Genomic DNA, 14,341 nt, shown 5'->3' on the forward strand with positions numbered 1-14,341 from the left:
TTTGGTCATTTTAGGACCAAAGGAGTGGTTTTTAACAATTTCCCCACTGGCGCTACTCCACCTTTAATAATTTTTTGAAGTTTTCTAAATCTTTTTCGAAATATGTGCCATATAATATTACTCATTTCAACTTCAGCATTTCCCATTTTTGCTCAAACTTAATCGTGGGATCAAGTTCAATACGGCCGAGAATCACTGAATCCGCATTTCCCCATTGTTCTTCGCGTAATTCTTTTTATTTTTTTTCTCAATTTCTATGAATTCCACTACGAGTTTTTGGTCAAAAACTTTAATCCGCCCGCACTTCCCAGTCACATTTTTTCCACTATTATCAAAAGCATCATAATCCCGAAATTTGTAAGCTTCGAGTGTAAATCGAGACATCAGCCTAATCTTTTGGTTGTGGTACGGTAGTTTTTCCGAGTATAAAACTAGTGGGTGGGAGTGAAGATCAAACATTTAGAGCCAGCGACTGCCAAAAAATGGAATGGCTCGTTGCAAAAGGTGGAGATGTCAATGCAATCTATAATTTTAATTGCAAGTGAGTTTATATTTTTAAGTGACTGTGTTTTATTTTTTAAGAATATAGTAATGTATTTTTGCAAGCTTTAAAAAAATTGTTGGCTTACAATTAGTTTTTCTTTTAGACCACGATATTTTTACCGGAACGTTTTCTGACAAATTTAACTCATAAGGTCTTTGCTATCATCTAGAGTCAAAAAACATATAGTTTTGTTTCTTTTCTAGCAGCTTACATCTTACTGGACGGTTCTCATTTACCGTATTTCCTCTAATAGTATTGCTTGAATTTGACAGCTTATATCTCAGTTGGCGTTTGTTTCATTAAAAATGGTTAACTGACAAATCACTTGTTATATGTTTTTCTATATATTTGCAGTTGACAATTTATTGATATTTTTTAAACGAACCGAGATATCACCTTCTAAAGTGAAGTAGTTCGGTGCAATACTATTAGAGGAAATTCGATATGAGGAAAAGTTGGTTTTACTCTCTATGGACACAACATGTAAATCTTAAAGCAATTCACAAAAAATTTCGACCTCTCATAAAACATTTTCCAGTGACAAATACCCTACACCCGAAATGTGGACAGAAATGGAGGGCACTCCTCACCCGATTCTCGGTTATATCGACTTGCTCTACGGAGTTATAATAATGATTCTCTACATTCCATGTCTAGTTGTAATGCTCCAAAAGGAGAATATACGACTTTCATGTTTCAAAATCATGTTTTTACTAGGATTCGTGGATTTGTGTGCTATTGGTGAGTGATGAAGCTTTTAAGATAGTTTTAAGAAAGTAGAGGTTCTGTTCCAGCCGTCAACTCAGTAACCACTGGAGTTCTAATGATTGAGGGAGCCGTCTACTGCTCCCACCCAAAAACCATTTTCATTGCCGGAGCACTGGGCCTAGGATTCTGGTGCTCCGCTTGTTTGATCTGCCTGATCCTAGTGCTCAACCGGGTCCTGGATATCCTCTTCCCAACTTTGGTCAAGAAATATTTTTCTGGATCAAGAACAACTTGTGTTCTACTAATCCCGATTGCTTATGGCCTTTACTTTACCATACTGACCCCACCATTGCTCTTCACATCGAGATACCAAGCATGGTTCTTTGATCCATTCATCTATCAAAGTATGGTTAATATCTGAAGTTCTTCTGATAAAATTAAGAGTTTCAGACAAGACACTTGAGTACCAAAACTATCCACATACCGCCAACAACCTGTTTATCGTGGTTGCCACGTGTGCTCTTTATGGATACTTTTGCGCTGCGATCTCTAAGCAATTCAGGAAAAGGCTGGAGTCAACTAACAAGAAATCTCATGCTCAGGTAACCCGTGAAATGTCGGCTGGACAGGCCCTGGAATTGTCGGCTGCTTTGTAGCAAACGGCTCAAACGGAGAAGTGCCAATTGGTTCTAGTTAAGCAGCCGACAAAATGTGGTTTTCTGACTTCACAAGAAGTTGGCAAACCAGCATATGTCGGTTGCCGAAAAATTAGATCCTATGAGCGTTTTCTACGTCGCTTTTCTTTGAAACTATCGTCACCTTAAAATACGCGACCGACAAAATTTGGGACTTTCCAGATCTTCCTCCAATCCACCCTCATCTGCATGGCCAACTTCATTGCTGCAATGGTCTACGTCTACATGCAATTCTTCCCGGTCGCCGACTTCGTCATTGTCATCGGTCACATGTCCTGGCAGCTTGGACACGGATGCCCAGCGATCATCTACCTCTTCATGAACACCACCATTCGTAGCGGAGTCTCGAAAATCTTCAGATTCAAGGTGGGATCTTCATTTGTTCAAGTTGTGAGCATGGGGCTTTTAAGCCAAGTCTATAGTTTTGTTGAGTTTCAGAAGCCGATCAACACCAGAACCACTACAACGGTGTCTGTGGTTGGACATGGACACCAGCATCATCATCACTCCAGCTCTCTTCAGTAATTTGTGTTTAATTTAAAACTGAAACCGCTGTATTAAATAAGTCATAATTGAATTTCTATTGTATCTCTAAAATCTACAACTTAAATTATATTATTCTGAAGATACATTTTATTGAACTTCTTACAATCTGAGAATAACTTTGAAAAATACAATTTATGTGTTTTTTTACGGTTCAAATATTTCAATTAACACAATCAGCAATGATCATCGCTGCAGCAACAGCAACCACCTTCCGAGCAGGAGCACAACAAGGCCAGGCACTGGCAGCATACACAGCATGCCAGACAGCTCTCACAACATGATGGCTCATGACGATGGCAGTGATCTGGTTGTGGTTGGCATCTGGAATTTATTGTTGTACGAGTAAAATTGATGGCTATGTGCAAAGTAATCACATCTAAATTTGGCTTGTTTGGCCTTTGGCCCAGGCCTCATTAACATTGTAGAACTCGACTTTTTTAACGCTGTACGACAAATCTTACATATTTAGGCCAACTTGGTACATTGGCCAACTTGGTACATAGGCGAATTTAATAGATAGGGCAACTTATTATATAGGCCAACTTAATACATTGCCCAACTTGGTACATAGGCCAACATGGTACACAGGCCAACTTGGTACACAGGCCAACTTGGTACTTAGACCAACTTGGTACGTAGGCCAACTTGGTACGTAGGCCAACTCGATACATAGGCCAACCTAATACATTGGCCAACCTGGTACATAAGCCAACTTGGTACGTAGACCAACTTAATACATAGTCCAACTTGGTATATAGGCCAACTTGGTATATAGGCCAACTTAATACATAGTCCAACTTGGTATATAGGCCAACTTGATAACAGACTAACTTAATACATAGTCCAACTTGGTATATAGGCCAACTTAATACATAGTCCAACTTGGTATATAGGCCAACTTAATACATAGTCCAACTTGGTATATAGGCCAACATGGTACACAGGCCAACTTAATACATTGGCCAACTTGGTACATAGGCCAACATGGTACACAGGCCAACTTGGTACTTAGACCAACTTGGTACGTAGGCCAACTTAATACATAGGCCAACTTGATACATTGGCCAACTTATTATATAGGCCAACTTGGTACATAGGCCAACTTAATACATTGGCCAACTTGGTACATAGGCCAACTTAATACATTGGCCAACTTGGTACATAGACCAACTTGGCACACAGCAGGGGTGTGCGGCAAATCTCAAAATTTGCCGAGCTCGGCAAACGGCAATTTCAGCAATTTCGGCAAATTTGCCGCACACCCCTGGTACACAGGCCAACTTGGTACATAGGCCAACTTAATGCATAGAAGGGTACCTCTTTGCCGTACACCGTAATGCTGATTGAACATATTAGAATTTTTATGGTCCTAATAATTTTATGTTGCATTCTGATCGTGGAAAAGAAGATTTTTGAGACAGCTTACCCCCCAAAGTTAATTTTTTTTGAAATTTTTTAGCAACAATGAGCTACAAAAACGCTAAAAATTCTCAAAACTGTTGCTTTAGTTCTCAACTTTTTGTTATGAACAAAGACTTACACAATAACCGGCGGAGGTGGCTGTGGATAAGGTTGTGTGGTGCACACCGTATTTCCATATGGATCGTAGTAGGCAGACATGACTGGAAGTTTGGGAAAAATCCTGCGAAATATGTGAAATGTTGCGTATAAGTACACATTTTCGTGTTTGTACAAAATCCTAACAATGGGGGATGAGTCAGAAGAAGGTAATAAAAACACCAAGAAAGAAAAACCAGAAAGTTTTCATATTTTGTAGGTGTATTTGAACATGACCCCCAAATGAAAATTGGGTGGCCGAACTTTTTGTCTGCGGCCAAGTGGCAAAATTTAACTAAAAATGTAAATTGCTTTATTTTTGCTTTCACCCGTAGAATAACATTATAATCTATAGAGTTAATTATACCGTAAAAAATTATGCAACACATCCATTTTTCCACCAGTCATCGATGGCCACATTGAAATATGTCTTATGATCGTCGAAATTGAACGGAAATACACTTCGGCCTACAGTCGTATCTGGTCGAGTACCAATTTCGAACCGGGCTCCCCGTGCCATGCCATCAGGGTACCAAATCTGAAAAATTGGCAATTTCTGGATATTTTACATTTGTAAAAGTTGGGGTTTCTCAAACAAGGCCGCGAAAAAGAGCAACAAGTGTTTTCTTAAAATTGCCTTGCCTACTCTATACCTGGCTACATACCTGCCTTATCAGGTCTTTCGTATTTTCACAGGAACGATTCAAGCACTTCTTTATCAACATTTCTCGTGTTTAAAAGTGCATGCCTGCCTAGCAGCTAGCCTACGTATTCACCTCGTGCCTGAATGTCTGCCTGCCTACGTACCTATCTTATGCCTGCCTAGCTGCTAGCATACGTACTCACCTCGTGTCTGAATGTCTGCCTGCCTACGCGCCTATATTTTGCCTGCTTGACTGCTTGCCTATATTCCCACCTCGCGTCTGATTTTGCGCCTGCCTACGTGCCTATCTTATGCCTGCCTGGTTGCTTGCCTACGTATCAACCACGTGTCTGGCTGAACCTACCTCCGTTGTATGATGAAACGATCCTCTATTCTGATCTTTCGGGAAAGTTCTTGGCGGAAGTGACGGTATCGGATCCTTTCTATGCTCAATTCTCCACGAATCCGGAACAAGCTCATCGTGTGCCTCAGCCAGGTCGATATCCCCGATACGTGGCATTCCAAACGTCACTAATTTCGTCCGACTCTGATGCAGCTTGAACGTCTTCGCAACGTAGGATGAAGCAATCGAAGCGAGACCACCGCCAAGTGAGTGTCCGAAAAACCAGAGCTTCACGTGGCGCTTTTCAAGAATAAACTTTTGAACGTCCTCCCTCATTCCTTGATTCCATAATGCATAGAATGCATGTAGATAGTACTGATCAACGACCCCCTTTGTCACGTTAAAGGGCACCTTTGGAAGAAAAAAGAACGATATTCCCTCGTCAATAAATTGGGAGAGACTTGTTGTTCCACGGAACACTATAACCATCGCATTCCGGTCTTTTAGATAAGCACTGTATGCAAAACAGGTGGTCTGAAATGGTATGACGTGGTGTTTTTGTTTTTGTTTGGTTTTTTTGAACTGTTCGGTTTCTGATCAACTTACAAATTTTGTTTTGTCGCAAGGAGTTGTATAAGTATTGATTATATCCAATTTATTGTTTAGCTGGGAGCAGGATCCCAAGGAGCGGGTTAGCTGAAATCAGATATTTTATTAAATAAATTAATTTAGTGTACAGCATCGGGGGTGGGCAGCAATTTCCGCAAATTTTTTTGCCGACAAATTTGGAAAATCGGCAAATTGCCGGTTTGCAGATTTGCCGGAAATTATAATTTCTGGCAAAAAAATTTTGATCTGCATAAGATGCGTACAATTTTGCCGATTAATATTGAAAATCTGAAATTTCTTTTTAAAAAATGTGCAAAACCAGTTTGCCGAAAATTTTCCGCAATTGCCGATTTGCCGGAAATTTTCAAATCCGGCAATTTGTCGATTTGCCGGAAATTTTAAAATCCGGCAATTTTCCGATTTGCCGGTAATTTTAAATTCCGGCAATTTGCCGATTTGCCGGAAATTTTCAAATCCGGCTATTTGCCTATTTTCCGGAAATTTTCAATTCCGGCAATTTGCCTATTTGCCGAAAATTTTTAATTCCGGCAATTTGCCGATTTGCCGAAAATTTTCAAATCCGGCAATTTGCCTATTTGCCAGAAAACAATTGTTTGCCGCCCACTCTGATACATCATGTTATGCTTGAAAGTTTAATTCATAAAATTCTTACCTCACTACGATTTGGAGAATGTGTGGCTGCAATTAGAGGCACCACGATGTTCCTCATGAAATTCTCATCGTACCTGGAATTGATTCGAAATTTTGAATTGAACTACGTGGCCGTGAAAAAGAGAAAACTCGACCATGCGCAGAAATTTTTCGAAAGCTGAACTATAAAAATCATTAGTAATTTCCTAGAATTTAGAAAATAAAGAAGATGAAAAAACTAGACCACTGATTATTTTAGACACCACATCGCAAAAAAATTCGGTTTTATTTTATTGGCATGGCCGAATTGCTTGTTTTTCTCGGCCATGTCGCGGACACGGAGTTCTGGCTTTCCTCATTGAATTTTTCGCGCTCCATTGACAATCGCCCGCCGGACAACGCGTGGGAAAGTCGTGTACTCCACACGGACAAATACGTTTTAGTTTCAGTCATTCTTCCACATAGCGGTTTCTGGCGTGACCTAGCAATAGCAAAGACTCGGCCATCAATTAGCGTGGCTGAGTTTTTCTTCAACATTTTCCCGGCCATGTAGCAATTACCACAAAGACTCACTTAACATGCGACACATCTGTCGGGCAATTGTAGTCGTCTAACGTCCAGTCATCCACAGTGCAGTTTGCAGATTTCGCAGCTTTTTCGGAAGCACACGAGTGCTCCGCAATACACCACTGACAGCTATTCCCAAATCCATCAGTGGAATTTACGCACGCCGAGCAAGAATCCACTCGAGCACAATTGTCGAGAGGGGCCGCCCGTAGAGTTTGGATTAGTAAAAATAGATAAAAAGGTAATAGTGATAACATTTTTTCCACTGACTTTGGTTTTTCTCGCCACTGTTCTTTTATAGTGACCAGCAGAACATTTGGACTTTCCGGGGCTTCGATAAAAAGTACGAGCACACGTTGATTAAGACATTTAGACGTGTACATATGACTCTGGATCAAGTCTGACAAAATAGGGAGCAAAACCACGTGGCTCACTATTTTTAGCAGTAGAGTGCGGAGGCGTTAGTGTCAGCTGCTGATAAGGAAAAAAAACATTCCAATGTACACAGAGAGCGAGCTGAAATCGAGGTTGGAGCACAATGCCGATAAACTTTTTTGTGCGATTTTGAGACTACGGTAAACCCGGTCTTGGCACGAAATTTTTTTTGTTAAATGCGAAAAGTCATGCGCCTTTAAATAGTACTGTAATTCCCATTTCTAGTTTCAGCAATTTTTTTCATTGATTTTTCAGTTTTTTTTTCGCGATTTGTCACGGATTTTTGGCTTCCCTCATAAATAAAAATGGAAGAGTTTGCCGAACTAGGCCATTTCGGCTCGGCCATATCTTGAGGAGATTTACGGCGCGTTGCGTGTCGCGTCGCGGCTCGATTTTAGTTGTAAAACTGACTGTACTTGTCCGAAAAAAAATCACGGGGTTCTGGCCTTCCTAATTGAATTGTTCGCGCTCCATTGACAATCGCCTGCCGGACAACGCGTGGAAAAGTGTCGTGTACTCCACACGGACAAATACATTTAGTTTTACAACTAAAATCGAACCGCGACGCGACACGCAACGCGACGTAAATCTACCCCAGATATGGCCGAGCCAAAATGGCCTAGTTCGGCAAACTCTTCTATTTCAATTTATGAGGGAACCAGATGGCAACCTCGGCATTTCTACGAAGAAGCAAGGCAGAAATCCGTGAAAAATATGAAAATTGCGCAGAAACAAAAGTTTCAAATTATAGTACTCTTTAAAGGCGCACATATTTTTCCATTTTTCGTTACAAAAATTAATCGTGTCGAGACCGAAGACAGTATCTAAGGTGCAAAAATCGCAATTTTTGCGTCTTCATAATATTACGGAGACGCAGAAAAATGCGCTTTCTGAAATCGATGTGCAAGCGCGCTCCATGGCCAAATGAAAACATTCCAATCTCAAAAGTTGGGTCTCGTTGGGTAATATTTCGGTTTTTTCTTATTTTTTTTTCGTTTTTTATGTCTAACTTGGAAAATATGATTCAAAATAAAATTAGCAAAAATACCTTGTCAAATTCAAAAACTTTTCAAACATTTGTCGACAAAAAATCAGTTAAAAACCCGAAAAATAATTATAAACGTTTGAATTTCCGGTTTTGCCGCGAAAACCTAACGAGACCCAAGTGTTGGAGGCGGGGCGTATTTATTTGGCCGTGGAGCGCGCTTGCACCTCGATTTCACAGCGAATTTTCAGTGAAAATCAAAATTTATCGGAACTAATCCAAATTTTTGAAGCCTGAATTCGATTATTCAGCAAAAAATCCTGTTTGAGGTCTTGCCACGAGCGAAATTTTTTCTCAAAAATCAGTGGCCGAGTTTTCTAAATTTTTTCTAGGCCACGGTCTCAAAAAGTCCAAATTTCCCCCAATAACCAACACTTGTGAAGTAGTTAGCTTGCAGTAGTATCCATCCAGTCACCACCTCAAATATTTGCATTGCCCCCACCCCAATTGAATCGTCCGAAAAATGAGAACAAAGACTGTGTAACCCGGAAGCCCCCATAGAACAGCAACATTTTCTACACAAGCAATAATATTATTTTTTAAATGCATCAGAATTAAGGCAAAAAGTGAAAAGAGAAAGCCACCACCAATAAAAAACCCATATTACAATGAAAATAAATTATAAATTAGGTAACTGAGAAATATCACAATAAAAAGAGTAAAAATTAATTAATTAATTAAATAATACTAGAAGAAGCTCCAGAGATTTGGATTTCGGGGAGATGGGAAGGAAGTGTCTTTGGAAGAAACTAATTTTAGATTTTATACCCGGATATGTACAATATTTGTAGGAAAAAAATGATAATCCTCCAGGGACTGGGAAATGATGAGAGGAAGTTAGCTGGATTGATAAAATTCTTTCCATACAAACTTCTGTCGTTCGTTGTCTTCTGTGCACGTTTGCAACGTAACTTCTGATCCCGATTCGGATACTGTTATACACTGTCGCTTTTGGCTGTGGATGATTTGTTTGGTTTTCTGGAAAAAAAACAGATTTTTAAAAAACTATTATTTGAATAAAACTGGAAATTTGTGTTTTTTTTTAAAGATGGAGTATAGTTTGTTGGTATTTTGCTTAAAGTGCCGCGACGCGACACGCAACGCGCCGTAAATTGACCCCGGCCGTGGCCGAGCCCGATTTGAAGGTGGAGTAGAGTTTGTTGGTATTTTGCTTAAATAGACTAAAACTGGTCCAAAACCACCGAATTTCATAATGAGACTTCACAAAAAATTTCCAAAAATTTTTTATGGCGGGCCAAAATTTCGAAAAAAAAGAGCCAAATTTTGCTAAAATCGGAAATTTTGCACACTTTTTTTTTGTCACAGCCCCTGGATTTTAGTTTTTTTTGAAATTATCACCTTTTAATCCTTCTTTTGGTGATTTTTCTCCCGGAAATTCGTTGATTGAGACAACTTTTAGGCCAATAGGCATCCAATTTTGATCATTTTTGGATTCCTATCGGCCTAAAAGTTGGCCCAATCACCGAATTTCCGCGAGATAAATTACTAAAATAAGGATTAAAGGGTGATAATTTCAGAAAAACTAATATCCAGCGGTTGTGACAAAGAAAAGTGTGCAAAATTTCAGATTTTAGCAATATTTGGCTCTTTTTTTTCGAAATATTGACCGTCCATAAAAAATGTTTGGAAATTTTTTGTAAAGTCTCATTATGAAATACGGTGGTTTTGGACCAGTTTTAGTATATTTAAACAAAATACCCACAAACTCTACTCCCCCTTTAAATTGTGCTCGGCCACGGTCGGGGTCGATTTACGGCGCGTTGCGTGTCGCGTCGCGGCTCGGCCAGAGTTTCGTGTTTTTTTTTGAGGCCCCACCAAAACAGGATTCACGAAAACAGAATGCACATAAACAGGATGCAGAGCGATTTCGCATTCTTACCCTGTCATAAGACCAAAATCCGTTGACCGTCCCCTTGACACAGTGATTCGCCTGAATTCGAATTCCATTCGCAGTCAGACACCATTCTCCTTGAGCCATCTGTCCTTGAACATTCAATCTGATAAGCTGATTTCCACCATATCCATGACATCCGGTCGCTCCCATTGGTCCAGGAATTCCACCCATTCTATCGAGACACTTTCCGGTTGCCGGATTCCGGGCCTCTCCCCAAACATCATTCGGTGGGAGCATCGGATAGCTCTTCAGGACGTCATAGGCAACGTTTTCCATGTACCATTTGAACGATTTGCACTGGAGCTTGTCGCGAAGAGCCAATTGAGCCGAGATATCGCCTGGATTGACATTGGTCGCCTGCGGTTCACGTGTTAGGTAGTATTTTGAATAGTCGTCCATCCAGGTTTTGACGACGCGCATCATGTTCTGAAAAAATTAAAAATTATAGATTTTTTCAATTTTTATATAGTTATAAAGAGCCAAAACTAAAATTTTCCAGAATGAAAATTTTGAAATTAAATGTTTTCTTTGGAAATGTAGATCAGGGGTGGGCGGCAAACGATTTATTCCGGCAAATCGACAAATTGCAGGAATTTAAAATTTCCGGCGAATCGGCAAATTGCCGGAATCGGAAATTTCCGGCAAATCGACAAATTGCCGGAATTGATATTTTCGTGAAATCGACAAATTGCCGGAATTTTAAATTTACGGCAAATCGGCAAATTGCCGGAATTGAAAATTTCCTGCAAATCGACAAATTGCCGGAATTGAAAATTTCCGGCAAATTGGCGAATTGACGGAATTGAAAATTTCTGGCAAATCGGCAAATTGCCGGAATTTCCGGATTAACGGCAAATTGTGGTTCTGCACATTTGCCGAAAATCAAAATGCCAACGTGCCAAAATTGAAATTTCCGGCAAATCGGCGATTTAAATTGCAATTTGCCGAATTCTTCGACAAAAAATTTTTTCCAAACGGATATTTGCCGCACACTCCTGATGTAGATAGTGATTTATATATTTTATTATTTTATTGCAATCTTTACAGAGAATTCCAGAGTCGTATCAGGGTTTTTTGATTTTTTTGTAGGAAATTTGAACTCTTTCTCCACAAACTTACAATAGAAATCACAGGTTTTCCAGAGAACTTTCCAAAGCTGTAGGGCATGTGACTTCTGTAGACATGACCGACATGTGAGCATGGGACGAACACAATTCCACCGCCGCACTGCCAGATCTTGAAGCTCAACTCATACTGCTCTCCACCCCAGATTTGAAGCCCTTCGTCATAATATCCGAGTTCTTTGAACCAGAGCCGATTGATAGCGAATAGGCCTCCAGCATGAGTTGGCGAGCGGAACGGCTGACTGTTATGCTTGCGGTGAGCAGTTTCTCTTTCAGTGATTTGAGTCTCCTTGTACAAAAGTCCCCATTCGAAAATTCCACTGTGATGAGCATTCGGGCTTCCATAGACACTTCTATATTCCCACGAGTTTGAGTCGATTCCATCAATAACTGGAACAGTCATAACCTTGCGATTACGCTTGATCGGAGCCAACAGTGGTGGGAGCCAGTTGGTGTTGACTTCACAATGAGCATCCAGAAAGAGCACGACTTCACCGGTCGAGTGTTTGGCTCCGATGGATCGCGCGTTGATGAGGCCTTCACGTTGTTCTGTGCGAACTACGATGACTTTTCCGTTGAAGCGAGTCACGTATTTGTCGAGTTTCTCTTTGAGGTGAGCTGAAATTGATTTATTTTAATATTAAATTATTGCTTTTATATGAAATTCAAAAAATTCCCTTGATTGTATATTTGAGCTTGAAAAAAAGCCGGAGACATTTTCATTGAAGCGCGAAGTGTCAAGGTCGATTTACGAGAATTTCCTCCAGTTTTGGCGTTTTTTGCTAAAATTTTTCTGGACTCTGCTCTGTGGGGAATTCGCTTTAAAACATGCCTGTGGGGTCATTATGACCAAAAATCATGATTTAAAAAATTCAAAAAAATTTTCTACATTTTATATGATTTTTTGAAAATTGAAAAAATCTCAGTTTTCCCCTTATTCCTATTTGAATTACCGCTAATTGAACTCGTTCGTTGGAGCGCGCTTGCCTTATTTTAATTTTAATTTATCAATTTTTCTCATTTTTGGCTGATTTTTCATGTTTTTTTCGTGTAATTTTACTGGAAATTTAGTGAAAAATTCAATATAAATGTAAATTGTTTATGAAAAAGCTGGTATTAAAGCGAAAATCTCTGAATTTGATTATTTCACGCTCAGTGTTGATGAAAAACGTTTTTTTTTTTTGCATTTATATTGAATTTGTCACTAAATTTCGAGTAAAATTACACGAAAAACATGAAAAATCAGTCAAAAATGAGAAAAATTGATGAATAAAAATTAAAATGATGCAAGCGCGCTCCAACGAACGAGTTCAATTGGCGGTAATTCAAATGGGAATTTGATGCAATTTTCAAAAAATCATATAAAATCTAGAAAATTTTTTTGAATTTTTTAAATCATGATATTTGGTCTTTGTGACCCCATAGGCATGTTTTAAAGCAATTTCCCCACAGAGCAGAGTCCAGAAAAATTTTAGCAAAAAACTGCCGCAACTGGAGAAAATTCTCGTAAATCTTTTTTTTTAACTAGAAATTCAAAGTCAGGGGTCCTCCTGCAAACTTACGCTTGTCAGAATCATCGTCAACCATCACAACCTGCTCGATCAACTCTGGCGGGGATCTGAGCAGCACCGAATGCACAGTTCGGAGCAACGGAGTCCATCCCTCATTGTGGAACACAACAACCACTGAAACAGTCGGCAGCTTTTCTGGATAATCCCAATGCTTGCACTCTTCCGGCCTGATATCCGGAATAGTTCGATTCATCGAGATCATATCGGAGACGTAGGTATTGAAGCCGAACTCCTTCTCCGCTGCTCTTCCTGCCGCCATTCCTTCTTCATCGGTTACTGGCACAGGTTTTCCGTGCTCTCCGGGCTGATTTGATGGGATTTCCGGCTCTTTTGGCTCGTAGTTTCCTAGTTCTGAGCCACGGAAGATTGTATTAGGATCAGGACCACCGGGGAGCTCCTTATTTGTGAGATCGTCTAAATCATCAAATTGTTGAGCGGCACTGTCCGATTTGATAGATGACATGCTCTGAAATTCATTTTGTTTTTGAGTTTTGTTTCTATTCCCTGAAATGTGGACTACGCTCAGTGGGAAAATTGCTTTAAAACACGCCTATGGGGTCACAATAACCGAATATCATAGTAAAAAAATTCAAAAAAATTTTCTAGATTTTATATGATTTTTTGAAAATTGGAAAAATCTCAGTTTTCCACTTAATTCCTATTTGAATTTCCGCCATTATTTGTATTAATTTATTTTATTTTTTCTCATTATTTCACTGATTTTCTTTATTATTTGTGTATTTTTATCGGAAAAAGAGACAGAAATGCATATTTTCATTAAAAATCACTGAAAATGGGTAAAACTGAACCTGAAATTATCATATTTCACAGTTTTACGCATTTACAGTGACTTTTAATGAAAAATTTGCATGTATCTTGCATTTTTCTCACTTTTTCCAATAAAAATACACAAATAATGAAGAAAATCAGTGAAATAATGATAAAAAATGAAATTAATTAATTAAAATAATGCAAGCACGCTCCATAGAACGAATCCAATTGGCGGAAATTCAAATAGGAATTATTAGGGGGAAAATTGAGATTTTTCCAATTTTCAAAAAATCATATAAAATTTAGAGACTTTTTTTGAATTTTTTTTGGTCATTGTGACCCCAGAGGCATGTTTTACAGCAATTTCCCCATTAGGCGCACTCCAAAAAAACCTACATTTCCCTTGCTATTGTAGACAAATCCAAATAAAACTAAAACTCCCAGGCAAATATACGTAGCCACTCGGCATCCTCTGAAACAAAATTTATTAATTTTAAAGTAGAGAAAAACAAAACCTCACCTTTGCCTCCATAATCTCTGTAGTTGCAGCTTTTTCCGGGCGATTATCATGTCAGATCCGGTTGGTTTAATCAAGTTTTCGTTCTGAAACGCAAAAA

General features: G+C 39.2%; 4 protein-coding genes across 10 annotated transcripts; 1 reads left to right on the plus strand and 3 right to left on the minus strand.

Annotated features, from left to right (window-relative positions):
- Positions 1-463: 463 nt before the first annotated feature.
- On the plus strand, positions 464-2,586 carry srt-42 (the record flags this gene model as incomplete). 2 transcript variants are annotated; one of them, NM_001029074.6, is made up of 6 exons in its annotated part: positions 464-541; positions 1,083-1,285; positions 1,339-1,656; positions 1,703-1,854; positions 2,110-2,313; positions 2,386-2,586. In NM_001029074.6, the coding sequence occupies 6 exons, from the start codon at positions 483-485 to the stop codon at positions 2,470-2,472; spliced, it is 1,023 nt and encodes a 340-aa protein (NP_001024245.2). The 2 variants fall into 2 exon arrangements, with proteins under 2 accessions (NP_001024245.2, NP_001024244.2); NM_001029073.2 differs by lacking the exons at positions 464-541; positions 1,083-1,285; positions 1,339-1,656; positions 1,703-1,854 and having other exon boundaries at positions 2,137-2,313; positions 2,386-2,472.
- On the minus strand, positions 2,561-4,139 carry Y46H3A.4 (the record flags this gene model as incomplete). Of its 3 annotated transcripts, none has more annotated exons than NM_001392483.1 (2): positions 2,561-2,814; positions 4,034-4,139. In NM_001392483.1, the coding sequence occupies 2 exons, from the start codon at positions 4,089-4,091 to the stop codon at positions 2,654-2,656; spliced, it is 219 nt and encodes a 72-aa protein (NP_001380188.1). The 3 variants fall into 3 exon arrangements, with proteins under 3 accessions (NP_001380188.1, NP_001300250.1, NP_001379381.1); NM_001392484.1 differs by having other exon boundaries at positions 2,667-2,814; positions 4,034-4,113; NM_001313321.3 differs by lacking the exon at positions 4,034-4,139 and having other exon boundaries at positions 2,654-2,782.
- Positions 4,140-4,348: 209 nt separating this feature from the next.
- On the minus strand, positions 4,349-7,888 carry Y46H3A.5 (Fungal lipase-type domain-containing protein; the record flags this gene model as incomplete). 2 transcript variants are annotated; one of them, NM_071110.4, is made up of 5 exons in its annotated part: positions 4,349-4,588; positions 5,058-5,570; positions 5,643-5,732; positions 6,319-6,391; positions 6,870-7,888. In NM_071110.4, 5 exons carry the CDS (start codon positions 7,118-7,120, stop codon positions 4,427-4,429), a joined length of 1,089 nt encoding a protein of 362 aa, NP_503511.2. The 2 variants fall into 2 exon arrangements, with proteins under 2 accessions (NP_503511.2, NP_001300251.1); NM_001313322.3 differs by lacking the exon at positions 6,870-7,888 and having other exon boundaries at positions 4,427-4,588; positions 6,319-6,375.
- Positions 7,889-8,859: 971 nt separating this feature from the next.
- On the minus strand, positions 8,860-14,327 carry gly-7 (the record flags this gene model as incomplete). Of its 3 annotated transcripts, NM_071111.7 has the most annotated exons (6): positions 8,862-9,321; positions 10,244-10,684; positions 11,378-12,000; positions 12,945-13,419; positions 14,121-14,196; positions 14,245-14,327. In NM_071111.7, 6 exons carry the CDS (start codon positions 14,292-14,294, stop codon positions 9,181-9,183), a joined length of 1,806 nt encoding a protein of 601 aa, NP_503512.1. The 3 variants fall into 3 exon arrangements, with proteins under 3 accessions (NP_001300252.1, NP_503512.1, NP_001300253.1); NM_001313323.4 differs by lacking the exons at positions 14,121-14,196; positions 14,245-14,327 and having other exon boundaries at positions 8,860-9,321; positions 12,945-13,416; NM_001313324.3 differs by lacking the exons at positions 12,945-13,419; positions 14,121-14,196; positions 14,245-14,327 and having other exon boundaries at positions 9,181-9,321; positions 11,378-11,785.
- Positions 14,328-14,341: the final 14 nt, after the last annotated feature.

This window comes from Caenorhabditis elegans, chromosome V, assembly GCF_000002985.6.
Source record: "Caenorhabditis elegans chromosome V".
Taxonomy (NCBI): domain Eukaryota; kingdom Metazoa; phylum Nematoda; class Chromadorea; order Rhabditida; family Rhabditidae; genus Caenorhabditis; species Caenorhabditis elegans.